The 27,301-nt window shown below is 42.4% G+C and overlaps 4 protein-coding genes across 5 annotated transcripts; 3 read left to right on the forward strand and 1 right to left on the reverse strand.

Moving 5' to 3' along the window:
- Positions 1-61: 61 nt before the first annotated feature.
- On the reverse strand, positions 62-4,392 carry LOC135464751 (toll-like receptor 2 type-2). Of its 2 annotated transcripts, none has more exons than XM_064742289.1 (2): positions 4,320-4,392; positions 62-2,964 (listed from the first exon to the last, which is right to left on the reverse strand). In XM_064742289.1, exon 2 carries the CDS (start codon positions 2,919-2,921, stop codon positions 573-575), a length of 2,349 nt encoding a protein of 782 aa, XP_064598359.1. In that variant the 5' UTR covers positions 2,922-2,964; positions 4,320-4,392; the 3' UTR covers positions 62-572. The 2 variants fall into 2 exon arrangements, with proteins under 2 accessions (XP_064598359.1, XP_064598358.1); XM_064742288.1 differs by having other exon boundaries at positions 62-3,105; positions 4,320-4,388.
- A 13,920-nt stretch (positions 4,393-18,312) lies between these two features.
- LOC135464827 (histone H4) lies at positions 18,313-18,624 on the forward strand. Its single transcript, XM_064742394.1, has one exon. It carries the CDS (start codon positions 18,313-18,315, stop codon positions 18,622-18,624), a length of 312 nt encoding a protein of 103 aa, XP_064598464.1.
- A 1,516-nt stretch (positions 18,625-20,140) lies between these two features.
- LOC135464825 (histone H2A-like) lies at positions 20,141-22,123 on the forward strand. The gene is made up of 2 exons (XM_064742392.1): positions 20,141-20,301; positions 21,742-22,123. Exons 1-2 carry the CDS (start codon positions 20,141-20,143, stop codon positions 22,121-22,123), a joined length of 543 nt encoding a protein of 180 aa, XP_064598462.1.
- Positions 22,124-26,454: 4,331 nt separating this feature from the next.
- LOC135464828 (histone H4) lies at positions 26,455-26,766 on the forward strand. Its single transcript, XM_064742395.1, has one exon. It carries the CDS (start codon positions 26,455-26,457, stop codon positions 26,764-26,766), a length of 312 nt encoding a protein of 103 aa, XP_064598465.1.
- Positions 26,767-27,301: the final 535 nt, after the last annotated feature.

The following is a 27,301-nucleotide window of genomic DNA, read 5'->3' on the forward strand; positions in this document are numbered from 1 at the left end:
TAGACACCACGCTAGTATGTCACAAATATATCAAAAAACATTGTTTATTTGTTTGTTTATCTATTTGTTTATTTACATCTAGACCTCAGACTAATATGTCATCAATATAACAAAAAAGAGGTCATCGGACAAACATAAGAGATTTTTTTTATTTATTTACATCTAGACTTCACGCTAGGATGTCATCAATACAACAAAAACAGGGCATCGGCTAAACATAATAGACATCTATTTATTTATTTACACCTAGATTTCACGCAAATATGTCAACCAATATTTAAAAACAGGACAAACGCAAGTTTATTTTATAAATTTATGGATTGATTGATTGATAGATTTGATTGATGCTTACCGCCATAATTTATATAATAAATCTACATATATATGGGTATGGCAATGCCTGACAGGGCTTAACTGCGAGAAAAAAAAACGAGAAAGAAATGTCAGAATGTAGGAAGACGTACAACCACACGAAACTAAAAATTTATATAGAAGCTATTTAAATGGGTCACATTCAAAGCACAACACATGAATGCACACGGCAATTCGACAAATAGTTTGTCTTCCATCGTTCATGGTGGTGTTGGGCTGACAGCAGCCTTGAGGTTCCGCCAGAAAATGACCTGTGCCTCCGGATCAGCGCTCCACTTGAGGAAGGTGATCTTGTGCCAGAGGTTTCTCAGCGCCCTCGGCATTAGACGAACAGGAATGTCTTCCATCAGTACACACAATATGGCATCGTCTCTGCCTTCTTCCAGACACTTCATACCGGCGTACTCGATTTCTAGTGGACCGTATCGTGATTCGAGAAAACCCGGACTGATGATCAAAAGAATTTTGCGGCTCTCCTTCATTTTGTCCACGATGTTTTCATGAATTGGTTTCCCAGGAGTGAAATCCCTGTCGTGAACACATAGAGTGACCGGATCGTCCACCAGTTCAAGTTTTGGACGTAACTGTCGAACAACCCATTCGTACTCGTCAGACGTATAGGCCACAAAGGCGTCGTAGATGTACTCCTGGTCAACAAACATGTCCTGGGGAGGCATCAGTTTAGTATACAGCCAGTATCTGAGGTTTAATCGGTAACGGTATACCACAACAAACAGAAGGACCAAGACAAGTAATGTTAGAATACCGACAACTGATATTATCAGGTAAGTATGACTGACGCATTTCACTTCAAAGTCAGTTAACTGTTTGCGAAAGTCTTTCAGATAAACTTTCGTTCCGTTTGACAGGAAACATCTGTAATGGTCTACACCGGCAACGTTTGACTCTCTCCAAAAAAGCCACCGGATAAATACGACTGTCTCACAAGTGCACTGCAATGGATTTCCGCCCAATATGATTTGGAAGCGATGCCCTTCATCCTCTCTTGACATCAGGCTGTCCAATAGGCTGATTTCCTTTGGTTGAAAATGGGTAATGGCGTTAGCTGTCAAGTCCAACTTTCGGAGATGAGGAATATGTGACACGATTCCAGGCAGTCGCTGGAAGCCATTGTACGCCAAGATGACGGTCCTTAATTCCTGTGGTGATTTGAAAATTGGTATTTGTAAATCCATCAGGCCGTTGCCGGACAGATTTATCTCGCGTAGGTTCTTCAGCAGATCAAATGGGCGAGATAATATTAACGCCCCTTGCGCGTATGGACAGTTAGACATATCGAGGGTAGTTATACTCTGAGGAAAAATGTTGTCTCCCATTATAAGACACTTGATGCCAGTAATGTCGAGGTGGGTCAAGTTTGGGACTCCAGAGACCAGTGGAAACGCGCAGATATCCGAAACAGCATAGTCTAACCTCAAATATTGCAGAGAAGGCAAATTGGGGCTGAAATCCACCGTTGAACAAGGTATGAACCATTGTTGACATCCACTAACACTTAGCCATTTCAGATTTGGTGGCAGAATAAAAGGTCCTGAACAGTCTCGAGATGTGACCAGGTCATCGCTGGATTTTGAGCTGCTATACCCGATTCGGTAGAAGTCAATCTGGGTCAGGCGTTCACTGGAGATGAGGTACGACATCAGCTTTGACGGCCAGAAGTTGATCGCGTGGTATGACATGTTCAGCTTTTCTAGACAATCCAGCCGAAACTTTACAGGATTGCTGGTGTCGTCATCGTAGTAGATGTAATTCTGGGAAAGGTCCACCGACCGCACACATATTTTTCTTAAGTACATAAAATCCCGGTCCCCCAATTTGTAACCAATCATGTAGCTGTTCACCATGGCCATGTTGATGGTCGACATGTTGGATGGTAGACCTGCCAGAGATTGAAATGCGACTCTTAGCCCAAGGTTCTGGTTAAAACTCAGATCGAGAACTTCCAGAGAGATCAAAGGATCAAAGGCGCCACTCTCAATGTTTTCGATTTCACACCGGACCAGGGTTAGTTCTCTTACAGCAATGTCCCGGAAGGCCACAAATGTTTCATTTTTGATAGATGACCACTCGCAAGCTCTAGCCATTACATCAGTTAATCTTACAGCTTCTTGTGTGGATATTCTCCTCATTCTGGTCACGGATTCGAACTCTAAATCAAATGTGAAGTTCTGAGGGAAATCTATGAACAGCGTCGTTAAGTTGTTCAGTCTGCAAAGTGCTTGGTTTATCCACTCTTTGCTGATTTTACATCGTTGAATACGTATCACTTCCAGACTCAGAAGAGGCTCGAACAGCTTCACTGATAAGTAGTCTGTGGTGAAATTCTGTATACTTTGTGATAAATTCAAAGATACAAGATTTTCAAGTCCCGCAAACGCCTTTGACTCAATGTGCACAATCAAGTTCGCGGACAGGTCAAGTGTTCGTAGATTGGACAACATTGAGAAGGTGTAATCTTCAATCAATGGAATTTGGTTGTAACTTAAGTCAATTCCAAGAAGGTCAGCGGTAAACTTCTCAGTAGGCATGGTATACAAACGGCTACTCCAACAGTTTAGGAAATGTCTGTGCCTGTTAAGATGACATTTGGCACACCAGACAACCCAGACACAGGAGAGCACCAAAAGAACAAAGAAAATGGCGGTCACACACTTTAACATGATGATGGACAGCTGACTTTGTTTTCTCAAATGCGCCTACCCAGTTTTATACCTGCATGGAGTAGAACAAAACGAAAACATCTTCATAGTTATCATGCCTCATCTGCTCCACTTTTTGGGGGTGCGTTTTTGAAAACAAGCGGCCAAGAGGGCTCGGAGGGTCGCTAACACAGTATGTATTGGTGATCTATTTCAGCGCTACATCTATGGCGTACAGTAGTAGGGATTAAGCGCCCGAAAGGCCCTCCTTGGTCAAGTGATTAGCGCACTAGCCCAAAACAATGACATCTCTCACCAAGGCGATCGCTGTGAGTTCGAGTCCAGCTCATGCTGGCTTCTTCTCCCACCGTATGTGGGAAGGCCTGCTAGCAACCTACGGATAGTCGAGGGATTCCCCCAGCCCCTTCTTTCTCCCATCATAATGCTGGTCGCTGTCGTAAAAGGTCAAATATTCTAAACTGTGTACAGTGTAAAACTCCAGTCAAATAAATAACTCCACATACACTTTATTTCATATATGGGAAAGGCTGTCTCCTGGCAATTACCGCTTGTTTGTTGCGATTACTCAAATTTTCTTCAGCACGTATAAAACTAACCGACGTTGTACGCCTATATATTTTTTTATTTACTTGATTATTTTAACAAACAATTTGCGGTCATTTTTATGGGTTTAGGTAACCGTAGTGCCAGGGATAAACCATGAATCCCTGGCAAGTTACTGACGAACTCTCCAACGAATGACATACAGATAAGCACTCCATATTGGTGTTTTAAAGACAAGTGACCGTCAAGAAACATCAGGCTGCGGAAAGGGGCACACGAGTGTCGTCAAGCGCTTTTTATCACCAGGTTCCGGGATCATGAAGCGATCTTAGACTTAAGTCAAAATTTTAAACCACTTTAAATCTGTTACTTCTCTTGTAACAAGGTCAAAATATTACTCGATAACGTAAATTTTGGGAATATTATTGTGCAACAAATTTCACCTAAAATTCCGGAAAGGAATATTTTAATGATTAAAATTTTGACTTAAGTCTAAGATCGCTTCGTGAACCCGGGACCAGGACCCCACGAAAAGTCAGAGGGAGGAATCCTTTCAAACTTCCAGTCTAGGCTATGCTGGCTTTGAGCCCACACTTTCTTGGTTTACCGCCGTTGAATAAGTTACATAAGTGAATATGTTTGAAAACAAGGTTAGAAAACAAAATAAAATATGAACAAATAAATACATTAATGAATAAATGAATAAACCATTAAAATACTCACCCTGACTTTGCATGTATATTCAACAAAGCATACAAACGCACAGACTAAACAAGTACTTTCAAATTAAATACATTACGATTGATTCATCAGTTATATTATATCCATCCTGCAATTTCACCCACATTTTATACTCGACCATGAGGAAGTATTTTTTAATAATGGGCAATTAAGACTTTAATTTCAGATAATTGACAAACATAAAACACGTGAGAAATTAATTTATTAAATGACTTTATTGTCTTTAAATGAAGTTTTGTTCGTTTATAACAATTACATCAAAAGGTTAGCTTGGCGATGGCCAGCCATACATTGCTGTTGCATGTGTTCTTTTTTTGTTTTACTATGTAAATTTAAACAAATAGATTAGTTTCTACAGTTGAAAGTGAGAAATAAGCTGCTATACAGGCTGTGCAAGAAAGTCTTTTTATATCTTTGACAAGCATGAAATGCCACATATTGAAACATGTTGTTTCCGTTGAACTGACTAGTGTTTGGTTGGTAGTTAAATGGGTTATGGTTACCCAAGATCCCACACCACTTGTATATATCATATAAATTTCACTCCATTTTGGCTTTAACAATTTGGTTACCGGCAGACCTTCCAACGGACGACTAGTGAGATTAGCCAGCTTGAGCTGAACTTGAACTCACGGCGACCGCAATCGTGAGGGAATCCTGGGTCATTGTACCGCTGTATGTGGTGGTATGGCATGGTACGACGCGAAAGTTTGGGTAGATATATTTTTGAGGTGGAAGCCGAAAAATGTAATACATAAACAGTAAGGAAAATCAATGCGCTCGTGTAATCTTAAGTTACATTGAATTCTCCCTGACTTGCCCAGTCTACGCATTCTTGGCATGTCTGTTTAGGGTGTTCGTTTGTAGGCCTGTGGAAGAGACGACATGCAATATCTTCTGTAGAATTTTCAAGCTGTGGGACAACTGCACAGAACTCTACTCTTCGGGTATTGTTCATATTTAGCTTATACCACATAATTAGCGTCTGACAAAGTTGAAATATGTAAGTTTCAGTCACATTTACTCGCATCAGTTTTCAACTTCACGCTGAGTCATTCCATTATTGGTACTGAATTTGTGTAATAGGAAAAAAAACCGGTTCTGCACAGCGCACGGAATTTAATGAAAGTCTAAATACAGAACGAATAATTAGTGTATGAAAATCATCTCTGAGCCTGGTCATTTACAAGTCATTTGAGATTTAACCACAGGTTTTGTGCATGCCAGAAAACTCTGGAATGTTCCATTGTGGTGTTCACAATTTGTATTTTTTCATTTATTTAATTGGTGCTTTACGCCGTACTCAAGAATATTTCACTTATACAACGGCAGCCAGTATCATGCTGGGAGGAAACCGGACAGAGCCCATGGGAAACCCACGACCATCTTCAGGCTGCTGTCAGACCTTCCCACTTAAGGCCGGAGAGGAAGCCAGCATGGGCTGTTGTATAAGTGCGTCTAATTTGCGTGTGTGGCTATTTTGTTATCTAAGTTTTAGTATTTCATTAAGCTACCAAGGATTACAGATATCGAGGGATTATCAGATATTTCACTGATCTGCAAACTGTAACCTTACACGAGCAACAAACGATCAATACTGAAATCCATTACAATATGTACACACATGTACATACATACATACATACATACATACATACATACACATACATACATATATAGATACATACATACATACATACATACATACATACATACATACATACATACGTATGCATTGTTTATAATTCTGAAGCGATTGTCATTCAGCACATTACTTGAATGCAGTAATGTTCTCGACGTCACTTTGACAATAGTAGTAATACATACATTTTCATATTCTTCAGCTTTCAATGACTGAGGCAATTTCACATGATGAGCTGAAATTCAATGATGATTACCCTGTGATTTTAATGTGATTCCTGGAGTGACAAACTTGTTCGCAATTTTATTATTTGTTATATTTATATTAGAAAAACCGTAAAAAGTGTTCGATCAAAGTGCATGCACTTGTATTTTAAAGTGAACATGAGATTTAGCAACCATTTAGTGTTATTGTGATATTTATAATATTTAGGATTGTTAAAATATAACAATTGTTTATTGATCAGTGATATTTCGTTTATTTATAATGTGGTGTAAATTTGTACATATTTCTTGTGATTGTTTATGCAAGTTCTTAATGTGTAAGTCCAGCTCATGCTGCTTTCCTCTCCAGTCGGAAGTCGAAAGGTGTTGCACCAACCTGCGGATGGACCAGGGTTTCCCCCGAGCTCTCCCACCTTAATGCTGGCCGCCGTCGTATAAGTGAAATGTTCTTCAGCACGGTGTAAAACTTTAATCAAATAAATAAATAAATCGGGGACCGAAATATCACGAAATCGCCTAGAGTCCATCTGGTAACTATAAAAATTCACCTTTCCATTTTGCTATACCGGTCGGTTAGGTTACTCGCATAAAACAACTTTTTAATGATCGCCTAAAGACGCCCCCTCCTCTCACTTCTTCACTCCTTACCACCCTGTCACCCTCTTACAAAGTTCTCCCCACGTGTAACCAGCTGTGTTTTAGGCGACATTTCTCGTTAAAATCGTGACTAAAGACCGAATAGGTATTTTTAAAAATTATGATTCTTTTATTTCTCTTTTCGTGAGTCAAAACAAATGCGACCTATTATCAGGATTTTTAGACAAGTGAGAAATGTTTTTATTCCGGTCCAATTCCCAAAAATTCTGTTCGAAATTTTAGAAGAATGACGGTACACAATATGATGCGCATATATATATATATATATATATATATATATATATATATATATATATATATATATATATAGCGGCTACTGATAGATGATTTGCATGATCCGATCATATTTTGAACATCATTAAACCATCAGTGCCAGTTCTTCCTGTTTCCCGTAATTTAATAATATACAGCGTAGGTAATCACGTGCATTTAATGTTGACAGATACGTATTACTTCTGGTACCCGGAAATACAGATATACACAAACTGATAAGTAGTATAGTATGTTGCGAACGTGTCGTATTGGGGTGGAGGGAGTGTGTCGTTGATTCCGCGCTCTGCGCCAAAAACCAATGGATGAGCTCCATTTCGCGCCAAAACTGACTAATGGGTATGTATGACGTCACGAGCTAGAGCAGCTCCTTCAGCTCCTTTTGCGCCAAAAATTCAACAGGCATTTTCCTATGTAATATTCTTTTTGCGGGACGAATTTCTTCACCACCCTGTTTGCAACCAGAGAAATCACGTGGTCCCTAGCTTCTGGATTGTCTAATAGAATAGCTTGTCATGTCACACAATTATCTGTTGGTGTCGGCAGTCATACCTTTTCGTGTATGTGCAGAAGCGAATAGCGGCGGGCGATGACCTAACGAGCATTATGACAAGTGGGCTTAGATCAGCCATACAAGCTGCCTGGCCTGTTAGAAAGAAATCAATAACGTCATCGGTAAGCCCCCCCTCCCCCCCCCCACCCCCCACCCCCTCTCCACCCACGGACGATTGCTGCGCTTTCTTTTGAACTCCTGGAATTTGGATCATGTTAATGAGAATGTCATTATTTTACTTAGTGTCTACACGGCGATGCTCCCGGCTAGTGCGGACACATCACCTCAAAAAAGACTTTTCTTTCTCGGTTGGTATACCCGAACACTCGCCGCAGTATAAACACATGCCGTATTCTGTACTATAAATCGTCCAATTTTCGATACTTGAAATTTACTGGTGAAATGCTTTCGAAGGGGCGCAGCGAGTGTTACATAACCGTAAGCTTCCAAGTTGTAAGCTTATTTTTACCTGTATGTTGCCTAACACATTTCTGTGGTCATATTCCCTGGATTTTGGTGTCCTTTTTATGTAAAAGTGAATAAAATAATAATTTTTGGACATCATATGGCGAGGCGCGTGAGGGCTAGAGCTAATCGCGAAATGATTCGGGTCGACTTGATCGGAATGAAGCTGTTGTGTCTCCAACACACGGAAAAGTTATCACTTTGTCCAGGTATGTACAGAATAGTTGTGTTTGGTCGATTTCACCTTGTGATCCGTGGTTGTCAGAACTACTGTGTGTAACTGACAGTGGTGTACATGGGCTTGACAGGTAAGCATGATTTTTCACATGGGTTTAGTTCACCCGGCACGGAGAGTCATGTTTCACCAGATTTCTTCTATCTCCTGAAATCCAGGCGTCTCAAAATGATTTGGATATAATACTTTATCCATCCTCATGGTCCGCAATTGCTTTGCTGTTTGGTTTGAATCTTAACGCATTGATGACAAGGCTCAAACATATTTGGTATGGAGCGAAACATTTTAGGACAGTTTTAACAAGGGGAATAAATCTGGGGGTGTATTATCATTGCATAATGAGTTACTTCCCCTGAATTTTATTGAACGAAACATATGAATGTCATAGCTTTAATTTAATTAGGCGTCACTATACAACTGTAAAATCCTGGGTTAATAAAGCAGTGCTTTGTATTGTCATTTCTGTTTATGTTTTATGATTTATTTATTTATTTATTTATTTATTTATTTACTTACTATTACGGAAGCAACGAGCCAGAGCCATCGAGGCCTTTAAGGACCGTCACTGCCCATCTTTCCGGGTGTCCAACGTGCAGCCCGGGCGGACCAAAAACAGACGGACCGAAAACAGACGGACAGGGGCAAATAACCTAGCTTATGTATACTTTTGAAGCTTGCTCACTGAGTGGAGCCGATCTCATTTTACACTTGATCACTTCAGTATTTTAATCCACCACGCTATATGTATGTAGCGTTGGTTTATTTGTGTCGTGCCAGAAGGAGTTCTTGTTTATTATTTTACAACATATCATGTGAAGTAAAGTGGAATTTGAAGAGGGTGTTTAACGGTCAAAGGAGTTTTATTTATTTGTGGATACTGGCTAATTTATAAGGTAAAGTGATGTCATTTCTTTGTTTGTTTAGTTGGTGTGTAACTCCTTACTCATTATTCAGGTCTGGATTCGAACCCACGATAGGTCTCATTGATGAAGGGTTAGGAAACTTTCAGCACACGTCACTTTTCCCCCTCGGTGAGCCATGTCCCAGGCATAGACCTAGTCCAAGAAGTATTTTAGAGACAAGTAGTTAAAATGTTGTATACGTATTTTTATGTTTCCTGCACCATTTCCACGGTGTTTAAGTAACCTGATCACAGTACAAGTGTCTTTGGTGTAAAAGGGTTATGATGATCGTTTGTTTAATTGTTAATTAAACTGTGTTAAATTGCTCATATTTTTGCACATAATCAGTGCCTCTCTGTAGTGAAAACATGACACATTTGTCCATATATATATATTTCATATGTGTGTACATATATACATGTAAGTCTACCTGTATTTAATGTAAAAAATGCATGGAACTACATGTTCATTCGAGTTTACGGTGTACGGACGAAGTAACTCGAATGAACATGTAGTTTCATGCATTTTTTACATTAAATACAGGTAGACTTACATGTATATATGTACACACATATGAAATATTTGGCGCTGTATGGTTAATCTAAGCCCAATATTCAGAGAGTGGTAAGATGTCCTCTGTAGAAATGAGTCAGTTTGACTTCATGAATTATGGAGTATCTCTAGGATCTAAGCATGTGTGATGTGGTCAGGAAGTACTGGATCTTTCTTCTGTTAGGGTAACCTGGGGGCTGGGAGACGGTATCGTCTCCCCTGAAAAGCATATATATAAAACCAAACACCACAGTTTACCGTGAACATAAAAACCACCTGTTTTGTATTTTCTTTCTTCTTTTTTTTTTTTACAGCAATGTACAAGCATTTAACAGGGAGCGTCTATAGAGTAGTGACTCAGCGTGGTTGGAGGGTAGTCGTACCATGTACATCAACGTGGGGCGAACAATCTCTAAATAATACTGCTGAATGTGCCGGGGATCCTTGACACGTCGGCAGACGTCTTCAGTGTACGCTCGCACGACTTGCAGACGTCCCTGATTGACAATACCATCCGCAAATATACTACGAAGTACACCCGTGTAGCCTTGAAGGTCGGTGACAACAGCCACCCATTCTGCCCACTTAATACCAGATGAATGTTGTTATATTTTAATTTGGAAGCTCTATCAGAAGAAGCTTCTCTGGGTTATGAAATTTTTCTTATCAAGCAATATGTACCTTCCACGATCCGTTGCTTTAAATGTCAGTCCTTTGGGCATATTTCAGGGGAATGTAGGGGGCGCCAGTGGTGCCCAAGATGTGGTGGCCCCCATACATTTGATGAATGCAGTGACCTGGATCGCCCTAAATGTGTCAACTGCGGGTCCCTGAGTCACAGCTCGGCCTATATGGCTTGCCCATATAGAAAGTAGGTATGTAATAGAAATATCTGGACGTGGCAAAGGAGGCAAAGGTCAACTTAAACCCGTTTCTTGTACAGGCGTATATTGAGAGTGGTTTTCATAGTGTTGTATATTTGATATTTTTTGGATTTATTTGTAATAGCTTTCGGTCTTGTAAATACCAAATTAATAATACACGTTTGTTGCTTAGTATATTGGGCTTTTTGACAACATTTTTTATAAATTTTTTATTATATAGAAATATAATATAATATATTAACAGTAATATCATTGGTATTACATAGTAGCATAGGGCTGTAAGTTGCTATACTTTAGGTATAGTGTACAATTGTGGGATAGGAGATCCTGTACTTACACTGTCTCTTCCACACCTAACAGAGCGCCTTTCGTCTTTTCTCCCTAGCTCGGAGCAGCTCCCGAGCAACTTCTGCTATTTTTAACTGTCGTCTTGTAATAACTCCCCTGTGCATACACTACTGTAGTCATTAGTTACAGCCATGGATGACGCAGAAGGAGACGACATGGAAGTCGTGGAAACGCGATCCACTACAAAGCGAACGCGCGATTTTTCAGCAGATAGGAGCTCCCAGGAAGGGAAGAAAGCAAAGCAGGTGGGTCAGAAGCAGGGAAATAACAATAACAATGTTGTAATTTCATCTATGGGGGGGGGGGCTTACCCGTCACTGGGTGGAACCCAATTAAATTTGGTCAGAGTTAACAACAAGCAATTGGCAATGTAAAGCAAGTAAAGAAAATTAATGGTAAAGATCTAATGATTGTTTGTAATAGTGCCACTCAAGTCAAAAAAGCACTCAGCAAAACAACGCTGATGGGGAGAGATGTCTCCTGCAGGCTGCACTCGAATATCACCCTGTCACGTGGGGTGATTTATGGGTTCGGCGAAGACATCACTGAAGAAGAAGTACAACAAGCACTGAAAAAATACAAAGTAACGAAAGCACAGCGTCTGACTAAAGGGAAGGAAAAAACTAAAACCAGATGTATGTTGTTATATTTTAATTTGGATGCTCTACCGGAAGAAGTTTCTCTCGATTACGAAATATTTCCTGTCAAGCAATATGTACCACCCGCCATACGTTGCTTCAAATGTCAGTCCTTTGGGCATATTTCAGGGGAATGTAGGGGGCGCCAGCGATGCCCAAGATCTGGTGGCCCAAATACATTTGATGAATGCCGTGACCTGGATCGCTCTAAATGTGTCAACTGCGGGTCCCTGAGTCACAGCTCGACCTATATGGGTTGCCCATATAGAAAGCAAGTATGTAAAGCGCAGTTCATAAAGGTTACCAAGAAAATTTCTTTTGCTGATGCGTTAAAATCAGTACGTGAAGAAGATAACCCCCATAGAATTTACCCAGAAGGGCCAAATGAGCGAGCTCTAACAGAAGGACCGGTAGTTGATACCCCCCCCCCCCCACCCCCGCCTGAACAGCCCCATTCTATTACGTTTACACCGGACAAGCCAATCCTTAGGTCCATAGCCACTCAAACCCCACGTGGTGAATCCACTCAGACAGACGGTATGTCTTTCACAATGGCCACAAGGCTTATCGCCATCTTTTCGGAAATACTAATAAAAGTCTTCGAAATCGAAGACCCTAAGAGTTTGGTACAAGTAGTGTTTAGCATCGCTCAGAGTCGTCTTGGCTCTGAGGCTGTTGATTTTAAAAGACTGAGCAATATTCTGTTTACTGTGTCCTCGGATGATGAACATTCATAATGTATCCTTTATATAATATAAATATATATTCCTATCTTGTTTTACCTTTTTTATCAATGACTTTTAACATGTTACATCAGAATATTTGCGGTCTTGGCGCTGATGGAGAGGAATTCAAGTGTTATATTCAAAATCTTAAGCCCGCTCCTCGCGTTATATGTCTTCAAGAGACTTTTTTAAAGCCACATATGGATTTTACTTACCCTTGGTATTTTATAGGTAGAATGGATAGGAAAACAGACGGGAGAGGGGGCCTGGTCATGTTTCTAAAAGACGGCCTATCCGTTTCAGAACTAAAGTTACCTCCCTTTAACAGTATTGCGGCACAATGTTTTATTATTGCTACGAGCTCTGGTGCACCCACAAGTGTGGTTAATATATACAATCCTTCTAGTCGTATTGATCGAAAAGATTTTGATACTCTTATGTCTTATATTAATAGCACTTATATATTGTGTGGGGATTTTAACGCTTACGGACCCTTATGGGGTAGCATTACAACGAATTTCAATGGAAGGGTAATGACTGCTCTAGTTAATGATTATGAAATGTGTGTTTTAAATGATGGGACGGGCACTCGTGTAGATCCTCATTCTGGTAATCTGTCTCATTTAGACCTTACTCTTTGCTCAGCATATATAGGTCTGTCTTTTAATTGGTTCGTGGATACCATAAGACCTTGTCCCAGCGACCATTTACCAGTTCTAGTCACCTGTAATATAGACCATCATGTGAATCCTGTAGGCCAGCCTCCCAGATGGTGTGTGAAAAGGGCAAACTGGGATGTATACAAAGAAGAATACATGAGGTCTTTTTCTCAGGATGTGTATAATAATGATGTTGATATTTTTGCAGATAATGTACTTAATGCTATTGATTTGGCTGCACAAAAATGTATCCCAAAATCCTCAGGTAAGGTGTCTAGTAAAATACCTGTTCCTTGGTGGAACGACGATTGTTCTAATGCTATAAAAAATCGGAAACGTTTAACAAATTGTGCAAAACGCACTCGCCTATACCAAGACATTGTTTTATTTAAACGAGCTAAAGCTGTAGCACAGCGGGTGATTAAAACAGCTCAGAGAGATCACTGGCGACAATACTGTTCGACTTTATCTGAAAATACAAATACCAAAGAAGTCTGGAATAAAATAAACTCGATTAAAGGTAAAAGAAAATCAAATAACACCCCAACTATTGTTCATAATAATAGTAATTATGTTACTAATATTGACAAAGCCAATATTTTGGCAGACAGTTTCTCTTTCGTTTCCAATTCAAACAATTATTCTCCTGAGTTTATATCCCATAAGGAAAATATTGAAGAAATGCATCCTTTTAATAATATTCTTTTTTGATGACATGCCAATTAACAATGATTTTTCTTTACTAGAATTAAAGCAGGCCTTATCCTCATGTTCGGATTCGTCACCGGGTGAGGATACTATTACGTACTCCATGTTGTACAATTTGCCATATCACTGTATGATTATATTACTATTGCTCTACAATACCGTTTGGTCTAATATGAAACTCCCTGTTAAATTGAATACAGCAATTGTTGTGCCCGTTGCTAAACCAGGTAAGGATCCCTCGTTCACATCTTCGTACAGGCCTATAGCCCTCACGTCCTGTCTCTGCAAGGTCATGGAGCGTATGATAAATTCTAGATTGATGTGGTTTTTGGAGAAACACAACATACTTAGTCCAGTACAGAGCGGTTTTAGAAACAAACGTTGTACTACTAACCATGTGGTTAATTTAGAAACCTCCATCAGACACTCTTTTAAATATAAAGATTGTCTACTTGCCGTGTTTCTCGATATAGAAAAAGCATACGATATGGTTTGGAGGACTGGGGTGTTAATTAAGCTACGTAATATTGGTATTGGTGGGAAAATGTTGGGCTTTCTAAAAGATTTCCTGTCCGGACGTTTTATTAAAGTTCGAGTGCGACAGAGTTATTCTCGCATGGTTCGGGTGGAGAATGGGGTTCCCCAGGGAAGTGTCTTATCTCCCACTTTATTTAATGTAGCCATAAATGACTTACCCAATGCCACATCCCCTAAATTAAATTGCACGCTTTTCGCTAATGATAAATCCATGTGGTTTTGCTCTAGGTCCCTTGCCTCTTGTGTCAAGCATATTCAGCAAGGTCTAGATGATATAATGAAATGGAGCCGGGACTGGGGGTTTAAGTTTTCTTCTGTTAAAACAGAAGCTGTTGTGTTTACACGGCGCCATACTGGTAATGTTTGTCTGACCCTTAATAACTCGACGATCAAAATCTCCTCTTCTTTAAAGTATCTCGGGGTTATATTCGATAATGTCTTGCTTGGGGTAGACATATTGATTATTTGATAGCAAGATGTGATAAAGTTCTAAATGTAATGAGGTGTGTATCGGGCAAATGTTGGGGGGCTGAGAAAAAATCATTACTACTGCTATATCGCTCTCTCATCCGTACCAAACTTGATTATTGTTGTGAAGCCTATGACTCTGCTTGCATTACACTTAAAGAAATATTAGATTCTGTTCAGTGCGCAGCGCTGCGGATATGTACAGGAGGCATGCGCACCACACCACTTAACGTTCTACAGGTATTCTGTAACGAGTGGCCATTGTCTATCCGCCGGCGTCTGCGCACCCTCAAGTTCTTTTTCAGGCTCAAATGTTCGGTTAATAACGCTTCGTCTCGTTTGCTCGAACCTTCCTTTTATGAGAACTTGCATGACTTAAATAGTTATGCTGGGTTACCATTTAGTTTGAGATCAAAGAACATATCTTCGTCTTTAGATTGTGATAATGTTGCTTTGCAGTCCTCCCGTGTTCCTGATTTCCCAACATGGAATCTAGAACCTCCCTATATTTCGACTACTCTGAATGATGATAGAAAAAAATCTGATAATCCGAATGTTTCCTTACTATGTGCTACAGAATATATACATACAAACTTTTCCCAGTACCTGCAGGTATACACTGATGCCTCCAAGTGTCCAGACAGCAACAGAGTTGGTGCAGCTTTTTGTGTTCCAGAGTTAAAATATTCCAAATCCTTTAGATTATCCAATTTTGTCTCAGTATTTACAGCAGAACTTACAGCTATCATCTGTGCTCTTCAGTTTCTCCTCGACCTAAAACCCTTCCAGGGCTGTTATACTTACCGATTCTTTATCTTCCTTGCAGGCCATGTCAAATTATGTCTGGTATAATTCTTCATCACTTGTGTTTGAAATACTACATTTATGCACCACTCTTCATTACCAGGGCGTCTCTGTGAGTTTTGACTGGGTGCCAGCTCATGTCGGCATTGATGGAAACGAAATGGCAGACTCCCTGGCGAAGAGAGCTTTATCCTTTTCTGATATATCCTTTCACGTGCCCTTAAACAGTAATGAAATTACGAGTTATGTTACACCTAAGTTTGTGGATATTTGGCAGCGGCAGTGGGATGAATCTAATAAGGGGAGGTTTTTTCACGAGTATACTCGTTCTGTTTTGTTAAATTCGCCACTATCATTACGTTCCCGACGAGATGAAACGCTAGTTTTTCGCCTTATTTCTGGACATGTGCCTACAAATACCTATTTATTTAGAATGAATCTGCACCCATCTGGGTTATGTGATAGATGCCTAGTTAACGATGATATCGCTCATCTCTTATTTACGTGTACCCGGCACTCTAACGCTCGCCGTGTTCTTTACCGGGACTTACGCTCCATTGGCCTTCGGCATTTTACCTTAGCATCTGTTTTAAACCCAAAAACGAACCGAAATAAGACTTTCCAGGCCCTGGCCAATTTTCTCAGCAGATGTCGTCGTTTTTAATAATCCGTAGTATACAGAATATAATACTCATATGATTGTATAAATATAATTTGCCTGAGTACCGGTATTATTAATTATATGAAGGTATATTTTTTAGTGTTAACATGGTTGGATCGGCCTATCTGTCGCTTTTATAGTGGTTGTTGTCGTTTTTTACCCATACAGAACTGATACGAGCTGACGCTTCTACTGTTTTTGTCCAGGTATTATCTATGTATACTGTTCAGCTCTTCCTATACTTTTTGGACGGGTCGCAAACAATTAAGGCCGCATCCCCGTGCATTCATGTGTCGCCTGCGTCGCAGTTCATACTCACGCGGTGACATCGACAACTTCAGTCAAACTGTTACAAACAGCAACATGAGCAGTGCAGTCTTCACACGTCCGTCTTGCCTTCCCACACTTTATAATCGCTTCACAAATGAAGCGACTATAATTGACACCCACCGCCGATCGAGCTGCAAACGAAGTCCCTCACTGCGGGCAACGGGTTTTGCGTAAAAAATGATGCGCCAAAGCGGTACAAATATGAACTAAAACTCTGCCTGGGTGTGTGTCATCCAAGTGCTCTCTCCTCCATGCCCCTGTCACCAGTGTATTTAAACCCATAATATACACGCACCGTCCCTCTCGTCTCTGTCGCCCAGTGCATTCTGGGTAATCGCCACAAAATTTCCGCGTGGACTCGCCCGCACGCCACCACATTCTTCTCCTTCTTCGTCTTATTATTACTATAAACAAAGTCCGAACGGGGGTCAAACTTTTCGCCCGAAATTTACCCACGCCCCTTCCAAGCCGAACGCCCATCCCATTGGGCTCAACTTTTACTGGGCCAAAATCAAAACTTTTCCACATATTCTCAACGCTTGCTTCTCGTGCTGTGGCGGCAAAGGTAGAGGGCACGCAATTCCCGCGGGCTCGCCTCCACAGGCTTCAGGATGCTCATCGATACCACCGCAGCACGACCTGACCTCGTCCAGCTACACTTCGGGCTTTGTTTACAATACGAGAGATGTGTGTGTGTGTGTGTGTGTGTGTGTGTGTGTGTGTGTGTGTGTGTGTGTGTGTATGCCCCTGTATATGCCATATATATATATATATATATATATATATATATATATATATATATATATATATATATATATATATATATATATATATATATGTTGGATTTCTGGAATATTTAGAGAAGTCGTGGGGTTTCCTTCCACTGTAATGCTGGCCGTCGTAGTATAAGTGAAAATGTCCTTGCGTACGGCGTAAAACACCAACGAAATAAATAAGTAAATAAATAAATAAATATAGCTGCACGCACGTATGCATGTGGGCTACACATGTTAATTTCCACTCATGTACCCACTAACCTAACCCCATTCACCTTGCCGCTGTCATCAGCAATAAGGAGAATAACACAGAAGCAAACGACACAACTTCCCCGAGTGACGGTTCAGGGGGGAATAACTCTAACGGGAATCCTTCTCGCCTGCTCACATGCAGGAAAGCGTATAAAGGTGTGTGGCTCGTCTGAACGTGTGGCTGAGCTCACGTGTGTCGTGCATCCTTTGTTGAGACGGCTGAATCCTCGATTGTTTACTTGTTCGCTTGTTATGTCGCCTTATCTTTTCGAACTGTTTTTGTTGCATACTCGTTTACTGGTACTATTTGTTGTCTACATGCATACGGGCCGTATGTAGGCCTCCCCCACACATACGTACACACCGATGTAGCGCAGCGTGGGTGGACGACTCTTTAATGTAACTGGGAGCTATAATTAAGGGAGTGGGGTGGGGGCAGACTTCGTCGACAAGCTTTGCATTGACAGCATGGGTCGAGTTATTCTCCGACATACAGCTAACACTTGGCATGGCCACAGGCAGCTGGCCTAGCCCAAAGCCAGCCGCCCGCGCTTTCCAGCCAATCGGTGTGGAGATAAGTCTGACTGCGATGCCTTCGTACAGGTCGGCGCTAACGGTATATATAGCGCAGCCGTTCATCACTGAGCACATTTCTACTCGCTCAGCTCGATAGAATCCATCAAGCATGTCTGGACGTGGCAAAGGAGGCAAAGGTCTAGGAAAGGGGGGTGCCAAGCGCCACAGGAAAGTTCTTCGTGATAACATCCAGGGTATCACCAAGCCAGCTATCCGTCGTCTTGCCCGACGAGGTGGTGTGAAGCGTATCTCCGGTCTGATCTACGAAGAGACCCGCGGTGTCCTCAAGGTCTTCCTCGAGAACGTTATCCGTGATGCGGTTACCTACACAGAGCACGCCAAGAGAAAGACCGTCACAGCCATGGACGTGGTCTACGCTCTGAAACGCCAAGGCCGCACCCTGTACGGATTCGGCGGTTAGACAGCTCCTAACGGACCAGCAGCAACAACAACCACCACCACTAACCCAACGGCCCTTTTCAGGGCCAACCAAATCTTCCCGGAAGAGGTTTTTCAATCTAAGCACTTGTCTTCAAATTTCAAATGCATTCACTGTTACCCTCTACGCAAGCATGCAGTGTCAGTTTTAGTTTCCAAACGTGAGTAGATAAGCTTGTTTAGCGTGCACCGTGCCTGTACATGTACGTGATTCCTCCTGCAACAGACCCCACGCAACAGCTATTCCCATTTACAGTGATTATTTATTTATTTACCTAGTTACTTTTATTTATTTACTTTTATTTTTTTTTATTCTCATCATTCCCCTTCATTCATGAACATCCACACATGCCGTACGTGTGTAAATACACTTAAGTAAAATAGCCCATGGGTGGATCTGGCCAGCCCCAGCGCACAGTAACAGTGATTATTTATTTACTTATTTACTTTTATTTATTTCCTTTTTTTTTTTATTCTCATCATTCCCCTTCATTTCATGAACATCCACACATGCCGTACGTGTGTAAATGCACTTAAGTAAAATAGCCCATGGGTGGATCTGGCCAGCCCCAGCACACAGTAACAGTGATTATTTATTTACTTATTTACTTTTATTTATTTACTTTTATTTTTTTTATTCTCATCATTCCCCTTCATTCATGAACATCCACACATGCCGTACGTGTGTAAATACACTTAAGTAAAATCGCCCATGGGTGGATCTGGCCAGCCCCAGCGCACACGCACTGTACCCAACAAAATTCGGATCGTGCACTGACATAAATGTACTGCCAGTGAAATAAATCCCTCTGCGGATGGTGCATTGCATCACCACATGCATTTTCACAGGCAGCTTTCTAGCGCCTGTCCCATTTATGTCCACCGCGGTCGTGTGGAACTGTAAGCGAAGACCATAATTTTATTTATTTATTTATTTGATCGGTGTTTTACGCCGTACTCAAGAATGTTTCACATAATTACAGGTATGCAGGTGGACACATGCACACACAAATTATGTACACCTACATGTATAAGTGCAGGCCAATGTACAGCCTGCGCATGTAAAACCACATATATACACAGAATTTACTCACGAGCCGTTTTAGTTGTGCCTGCAGTGGCGTGCATGTGTATATTAGCCTTTATGCAGTGGACATCATACATCGTATGTGCGGGGGGGGGGGGGGGAGTGATAAAGGGGGAAAGGGGCCATTTTCACTTTTCTCCTCCCTGCAACAGCCTAATACATACTTGTGGAGTAATTTTGCACCACACTCAGTCCGCTCGCTCACTCTCTCTGCTGGAGCTTACACACATGGAGAAGGAGGGAGAGAGTCCGCTAGAGCAGGACGTCTTGTGCTGCTCTCTGCCAGGTCCGCGCTCTGCTTTTCCCTCCAACTTTACAAGCCGGGCTGGCCGTATAAAAGGCCGCCCGCCTGAGCGGCCCGTCATTCAACAGCGCTATCTCTGACCGAGCAGCACCTGTACGTCCACCAGTCATGGCACCTAAGACACCAACCGGCTCCAAGGGAGCAAAGAAGGCTATCAAGAAGTCTGCCCCCAAGTCCGGGGACAAGAAGAAGCGAAGGAGGAGGAAGGAAAGCTACGGCATCTACATTTACAAAGTCATGAAACAGGTTCACCCTGACACCGGCATCTCGTCCAAGGCCATGTCCATCATGAACAGCTTTGTCAACGACATCTTCGAGCGAATTGCCGCCGAGGCCTCTCGCCTGGCTCACTACAACAAGCGCTCCACCATCACCAGTCGGGAAATCCAGACCGCCGTCCGTCTTCTCCTGCCCGGTGAGCTGGCCAAGCACGCCGTTAGCGAGGGTACCAAGGCTGTGACCAAGTACACCAGCAGCAAGTAAACTCCCTTGTCGTCCCGAAAACTTCTACTTCCAACGGCCCTTTTCAGGGCCAACCAATTCCTCCCGGAAGAGTACTTTCTATATCTGAGCACTGGTTTATATGGCTTCTATATATTCTCTCTATGCTTACCGTACTGGGTATGTAATTGGGTTTTCCCACTTCCGCCCGGTCGTGTTTGTCCGTTTGACACTCAAATGCAAACCGCAGCTTGGTGAACCGACCGCGTTTAGTTTATGAGCAAATGTATATGTAAATATGTAACCAGTTCCCAAGCCCCCATGCAACACCTGCACATGCGCACCCCCATTATTACACCGAGTCAAACCATAAGCCCCGACTGCGCACTTTTAACATGTGTTAATAAAGACGTGTTTATGTGAGATGTGTTTATGTGAGATGTTCACTCACACATGTGGGCAAATACTAAAGACATATAGTACAGTTTCCTAGCGTCTACTCCCACACATAACACAAGTATAAGCGAACGGCAGCCACTATATAGTTCGCCCTTACGGCGTTGATGCCTTCACCAGGTCCCCACCTTTCCAACCTTCTCCCTACAAACAGACTTGAGTTATAATGACACACTTGCACAAGTGTAATGGGTATTACCTAATTTATTTGTCATACATGCATACGCGGTGCAGCCCATGCAGCTGAATTAATTCTATATCCTTGCAGCCCGGCACCTCTCTATTTAGCTGAAAGCAAAACAAGCCAATCTTCGCATACCTGTGCCATATATGTAACAGCCGTTAACACACTGCGACAATTTGTTCCGTGTATATGCACAAACAGACAACGATGTGCTGTGTAAAAAGTTTATTGCATATAATGCGCAAAAATGCGCGATGTACGTTGTAATAAGTTTACTGCATGCAACATATGTATACGCACACACACACACACACACACACACACACACACACACACACACACATGCAGCAGTCTCTCGACAGGCACGGCATGCAGTTGGATAAAACGGTAGTTTTTTTTTTTTTTTTTTTCTGCACCGACCAGGCTTTGTTCAGCCAGTTTTGCGCCAAAAAGCGCGGACCTTTCAGAGAGCAATGGCCGTCACCATGCACAGCTCAGCGATTGGTCGCCCACCAACACAGGTCTAAAAATAGCAGAATCCTTCCCCGCAGTATAAAAGCGCTGACTACACGCTAAGGTTCGTCATTGCAGAGATCTGTCTCCGTACGCACTAAATCTACACAACAAGCATCATGTCTGGACGTGGTAAAGGTGGAAAAGTCAAGGGAAAGAGCAAGACTCGCTCATCCCGCGCTGGACTCCAGTTCCCGGTTGGACGCATCCACCGTCTGTTAAGGAAAGGCAACTACGCCGAGCGAGTTGGAGCCGGAGCTCCAGTCTACTTGGCTGCCGTGCTCGAATACCTGGCTGCTGAAGTTCTCGAGTTGGCAGGAAACGCCGCCCGTGACAACAAGAAGTCAAGAATCATTCCCCGACATCTCCAGCTGGCTGTTCGCAACGACGAGGAATTGAACAGACTCCTGTCCGGCGTCACCATCGCTCAGGGAGGTGTCTTGCCCAACATCCAGGCTGTCCTCCTGCCCAAGAAGACCCAGAAGGCCGGCAAATAAGCGTCACCACCTCAAAACTTGACAATCCAACGGCCCTTTTCAGGGCCAACCATTTTTTCCCGAGAGAGCACTTTCTATCTAAGCACTTGCCGACCAGTTCCTCTAACGTGTACATGTACACGTGTATACTGTGTCCTACCAACTGGCACGCACATACTGTGTATTATTGTGTTTGAGCACAGGCCCATCAATAACACATGCACGCAAGGTTGATGATGCCTGCGTGCCTGCATGCAGGTTCTCTACATGTACATAAACATTATTCATCGTCACCTTTGTCTTTCAAGTAATGCACGTCATATCTATTTATGTACGTAGGCCTATATCTCTTCTTTACATACCGCACAATGCAGTGGTAAACTCTGCACGCTTAAAGTAATGCAATGGAATTAAAGTACATATAGCATACAGGCCTAGACTCGGATGTCTCGGTAACCCTGCGTCCAGGCATGCATTGTATATAACATAAACAAATGCTGCCTCACTGCCCCTCTGAAGTAAATAGATATAGAAAAAGCGTACGATATGGTTTGGAGGACTGGGGTGTTAATTAAGCTACGTAATATTGGTATTGGTGGGAAAATGCTGGGCTTTTTAAAAGATTTCCTGTCCGGACGTTTCATTAAAGTTCGAGTGCGACAGATTTATTCTCGCATGGTTCCAGTGGAGAATGGGGTTCCCCAGGGAAGTGTCTTATCTCCCACTTTATTTAATGTAGCCATAAATGACTTACCCAATGCCACATCCCCTAAATTAAATTGCACGCTTTTCGCTGATGATAAATCCATGTGGTTTTGCTCTAGGTCCCTTGCCTCTTGTGTCAAGCATATTCAGCAAGGTCTAGATGATATAATGAAATGGAGCCGGGACTGGGGGTTTAAGTTTTCTTCTGTTAAAACAGAAGCTGTTGTGTTTACACGGCGCCATACTGGTAATGTTTGTCTAACCCTTAATAACTCGACCATCAAAATCTCCTCTTCTTTTAAGTATCTCGGGGTTATATTCGATAATAGGCTTACTTGGGGTAGACATATTGATTATTTGATAGCAAGATGTGATAAAGTTCTAAATTTAATGAGGTGTGTTTCGGGCAAATGTTGGGGGGCTGAGAAAAAATCATTACTACTGCTATATCGCTCTCTCATCCGTGTACCAAACTTGATTATTGTTGTGAAGCCTATGATTCTGCTTGCATTACGCTTAAAGAAATATTAGATTCTGTTCAGTGCGCAGCGCTGGGGATATGTACAGGAGGCATGCGCACCACACCACTTAACGTTCTACAGGTATTCTGTAACGAGTGGCTATTGTCTATCCGCCGGCGTCTGCGCACCCTCAAGTTCTTTTTCAGGCTCAAATGTTCGGTTAATAACGCTTCGTCTCGTTTGCTCGAACCTTCCTTTTATGAGAACTTGCATGACTTAAATAGTTATGCTGGGTTACCATTTAGTTTGAGATCAAAGAACATATCTTCGTCTTTAGATTGCGATGATGTTGCTTTGCAGTCCTCCCGTGTTCCTGATTTCCCCACATGGAATCTAGAACCTCCCTATATTTCGACTACTCTGAACGATGATAGAAAAAAAATCTGATAATCCGAATGTTTCCTTACTATGTGCTACGGAATATATACCTACAAACCTATCCCAGTACTTGCAGGTATACACTGATGCCTCCAAGTGTCCAGACAGCAACAGAGTTGGTGCAGCTTTTTGTGTTCCAGAGTTAAAATATTCCAAATCCTTTAGATTATCCAATTTTGTCTCAGTATTTACAGCAGAACTTACAGCTATCATCTGTGCTCTTCAGTTTCTCCTCGACCTAAAACCCTTCCAGGGCTGGTATACTTACCGATTCTTTATCTTCCTTGCAGGCCATGTCAAATTATGTCTGGTATAATTCTTCATCACTTGTGTTTAAAATACTACATTTATGCACCACTCTTCGTTACCAGGGCGTCTCTGTGAGCTTTGACTGGGTGCCAGCTCATGTCGGCATTGTTGGGAGCGAAATGGCAGACTCCCTGGCGAAGAGAGCTTTATCCTTTTCTGATATATCCTTTCACGTGCCCTTAAACATCAATGAAATTATGAGTTATGTTACACCTAAGTTTGTGGATATTTGGCAGCGGCAGTGGGATGAATCTAATAAGGGGAGGTTTTTTCACGAGTATACTCGTTCTGTTTTGTTAAATTCGCCACTATCATTACGTTCCCGACGAGATGAAACGCTAGTTTTTCGCCTTATTTCTGGACATGTGCCTACAAATACCTATTTATTTAGAATGAATCTGCACCCATCTGGGTTATGTGATAGATGCCTAGTTAACGATGATATCGCTCATCTCTTATTTACGTGTACCCGGCACTCTAACGCTCGCCGTGTTCTTTACCCGGACTTACGCTCCATTGGCCTTCGGCAGTTTACCTTAGCATCTGTTTTAAACCCAAAAACGAACCGAAATAAGACTTTCCAGGCCCTGGCCAATTTTCTCAGCAGATGTCGTCGTTTTTAATAATCCGTAGTATACAGAATATAATACTCATATGATATTATCCCCGTGCATTCATGTGTCGCCTGCGTCGCAGTTCATACTCACGCGGTGACATCGACAACTTCAGTCAAACTGTTACAAACAGCAACATGAGCAGTGCAGTCTTCACACGTCCGTCTTGCCATCCCACACTTTATAATCGCTTCACAAATGAAGCGACTATAATTGACACCCACCGCCCATCGAGCTGCAAACGAAGTCCCTCACTGCGGGCAACGGGTTTTGCGTAAAAAATGATGCGCCAAAGCGGTACAAATATGAACTAAAACTCTGCCTGGGTGTGTGTCATCCAAGTGCTCTCTCCTCCATGCCCCTGTCACCAGTGTATTTAAACCCATAATATACACGCACCGTCCCTCTCGTCTCTGTCGCCCAGTGCATTCTGGGTAATCGCCACAAAATTTCCGCGTGGACTCGCCCGCACGCCACCACATTCTTCTCCTTCTTCGTCTTATTATTACTATAAACAAAGTCCGAACGGGGGTCAAACTTTTCGCCCGAAATTTACCCACGCCCCTTCCAAGCCGAACGCCCATCCCATTGGGCTCAACTTTTACTGGGCCAAAATCAAAACTTTTCCACATATTCTCAACGCTTGCTTCTCGTGCTGTGGCGGCAAAGGTAGAGGGCACGCAATTCCCGCGGGCTCGCCTCCACAGGCTTCAGGATGCTCATCGATACCACCGCAGCACGACCTGACCTCGTCCAGCTACACTTCGGGCTTTGTTTACAATACGAGAGATGTGTGTGTGTGTGTGTGTGTGTGTGTGTGTGTGTGTGTGTGTGTGTGTGTGTGTGTGTGTGTGTGTGTATGCCCCTGTATATGCCATATATATATATATATATATATATATATATATATATATATATATATATATATATATATATATATATATATATATGTTGGATTTCTGGAATATTTAGAGAAGTCGTGGGGTTTCCTTCCACTGTAATGCTGGCCGTCGTAGTATAAGTGAAAATGTCCTTGCGTACGGCGTAAAACACCAACGAAATAAATAAGTAAATAAATAAATAAATATAGCTGCACGCACGTATGCATGTGGGCTACACATGTTAATTTCCACTCATGTACCCACTAACCTAACCCCATTCACCTTGCCGCTGTCATCAGCAATAAGGAGAATAACACAGAAGCAAACGACACAACTTCCCCGAGTGACGGTTCAGGGGGGAATAACTCTAACGGGAATCCTTCTCGCCTGCTCACATGCAGGAAAGCGTATAAAGGTGTGTGGCTCGTCTGAACGTGTGGCTGAGCTCACGTGTGTCGTGCATCCTTTGTTGAGACGGCTGAATCCTCGATTGTTTACTTGTTCGCTTGTTATGTCGCCTTATCTTTTCGAACTGTTTTTGTTGCATACTCGTTTACTGGTACTATTTGTTGTCTACATGCATACGGGCCGTATGTAGGCCTCCCCCACACATACGTACACACCGATGTAGCGCAGCGTGGGTGGACGACTCTTTAATGTAACTGGGAGCTATAATTAAGGGAGTGGGGTGGGGGCAGACTTCGTCGACAAGCTTTGCATTGACAGCATGGGTCGAGTTATTCTCCGACATACAGCTAACACTTGGCATGGCCACAGGCAGCTGGCCTAGCCCAAAGCCAGCCGCCCGCGCTTTCCAGCCAATCGGTGTGGAGATAAGTCTGACTGCGATGCCTTCGTACAGGTCGGCGCTAACGGTATATATAGCGCAGCCGTTCATCACTGAGCACATTTCTACTCGCTCAGCTCGATAGAATCCATCAAGCATGTCTGGACGTGGCAAAGGAGGCAAAGGTCTAGGAAAGGGGGGCGCCAAGCGCCACAGGAAAGTTCTTCGTGATAACATCCAGGGTATCACCAAGCCAGCTATCCGTCGTCTTGCCCGACGAGGTGGTGTGAAGCGTATCTCCGGTCTGATCTACGAAGAGACCCGCGGTGTCCTCAAGGTCTTCCTCGAGAACGTTATCCGTGATGCGGTTACCTACACAGAGCACGCCAAGAGAAAGACCGTCACAGCCATGGACGTGGTCTACGCTCTGAAACGCCAAGGCCGCACCCTGTACGGATTCGGCGGTTAGACAGCTCCTAACGGACCAGCAGCAACAACAACCACCACCACTAACCCAACGGCCCTTTTCAGGGCCAACCAAATCTTCCCGGAAGAGGTTTTTCAATCTAAGCACTTGTCTTCAAATTTCAAATGCATTCACTGTTACCCTCTACGCAAGCATGCAGTGTCAGTTTTAGTTTCCAAACGTGAGTAGATAAGCTTGTTTAGCGTGCACCGTGCCTGTACATGTACGTGATTCCTCCTGCAACAGACCCCACGCAACAGCTATTCCCATTTACAGTGATTATTTATTTATTTACCTAGTTACTTTTATTTATTTACTTTTATTTTTTTTTATTCTCATCATTCCCCTTCATTCATGAACATCCACACATGCCGTACGTGTGTAAATACACTTAAGTAAAATAGCCCATGGGTGGATCTGGCCAGCCCCAGCGCACAGTAACAGTGATTATTTATTTACTTATTTACTTTTATTTATTTCCTTTTTTTTTTTATTCTCATCATTCCCCTTCATTTCATGAACATCCACACATGCCGTA

Source organism: Liolophura sinensis, chromosome 4 (genome assembly GCF_032854445.1).
Source record: "Liolophura sinensis isolate JHLJ2023 chromosome 4, CUHK_Ljap_v2, whole genome shotgun sequence".
Classification (NCBI taxonomy): domain Eukaryota; kingdom Metazoa; phylum Mollusca; class Polyplacophora; order Chitonida; family Chitonidae; genus Liolophura; species Liolophura sinensis.

Excerpts from the sequence above, each read along its gene's own strand:
- LOC135464751 (XM_064742288.1), bottom strand. The coding sequence starts at position 3,053 with ATGTTAAAGTGTGTGACCGCCATTTTCTTTGTTCTTTTGGTGCTCTCC.
- LOC135464827 (XM_064742394.1), top strand. The coding sequence starts at position 18,313 with ATGTCTGGACGTGGCAAAGGAGGCAAAGGTCTAGGAAAGGGGGGTGCC.
- LOC135464825 (XM_064742392.1), top strand. The coding sequence starts at position 20,141 with ATGGCACCTAAGACACCAACCGGCTCCAAGGGAGCAAAGAAGGCTATC. Across the intron at positions 20,302-21,741 it reads CACCCTGACACCGGCATCTC|CATCATGTCTGGACGTGGTA; the intron begins GTCCAAGGCCAT and ends CTACACAACAAG.
- LOC135464828 (XM_064742395.1), top strand. The coding sequence starts at position 26,455 with ATGTCTGGACGTGGCAAAGGAGGCAAAGGTCTAGGAAAGGGGGGCGCC.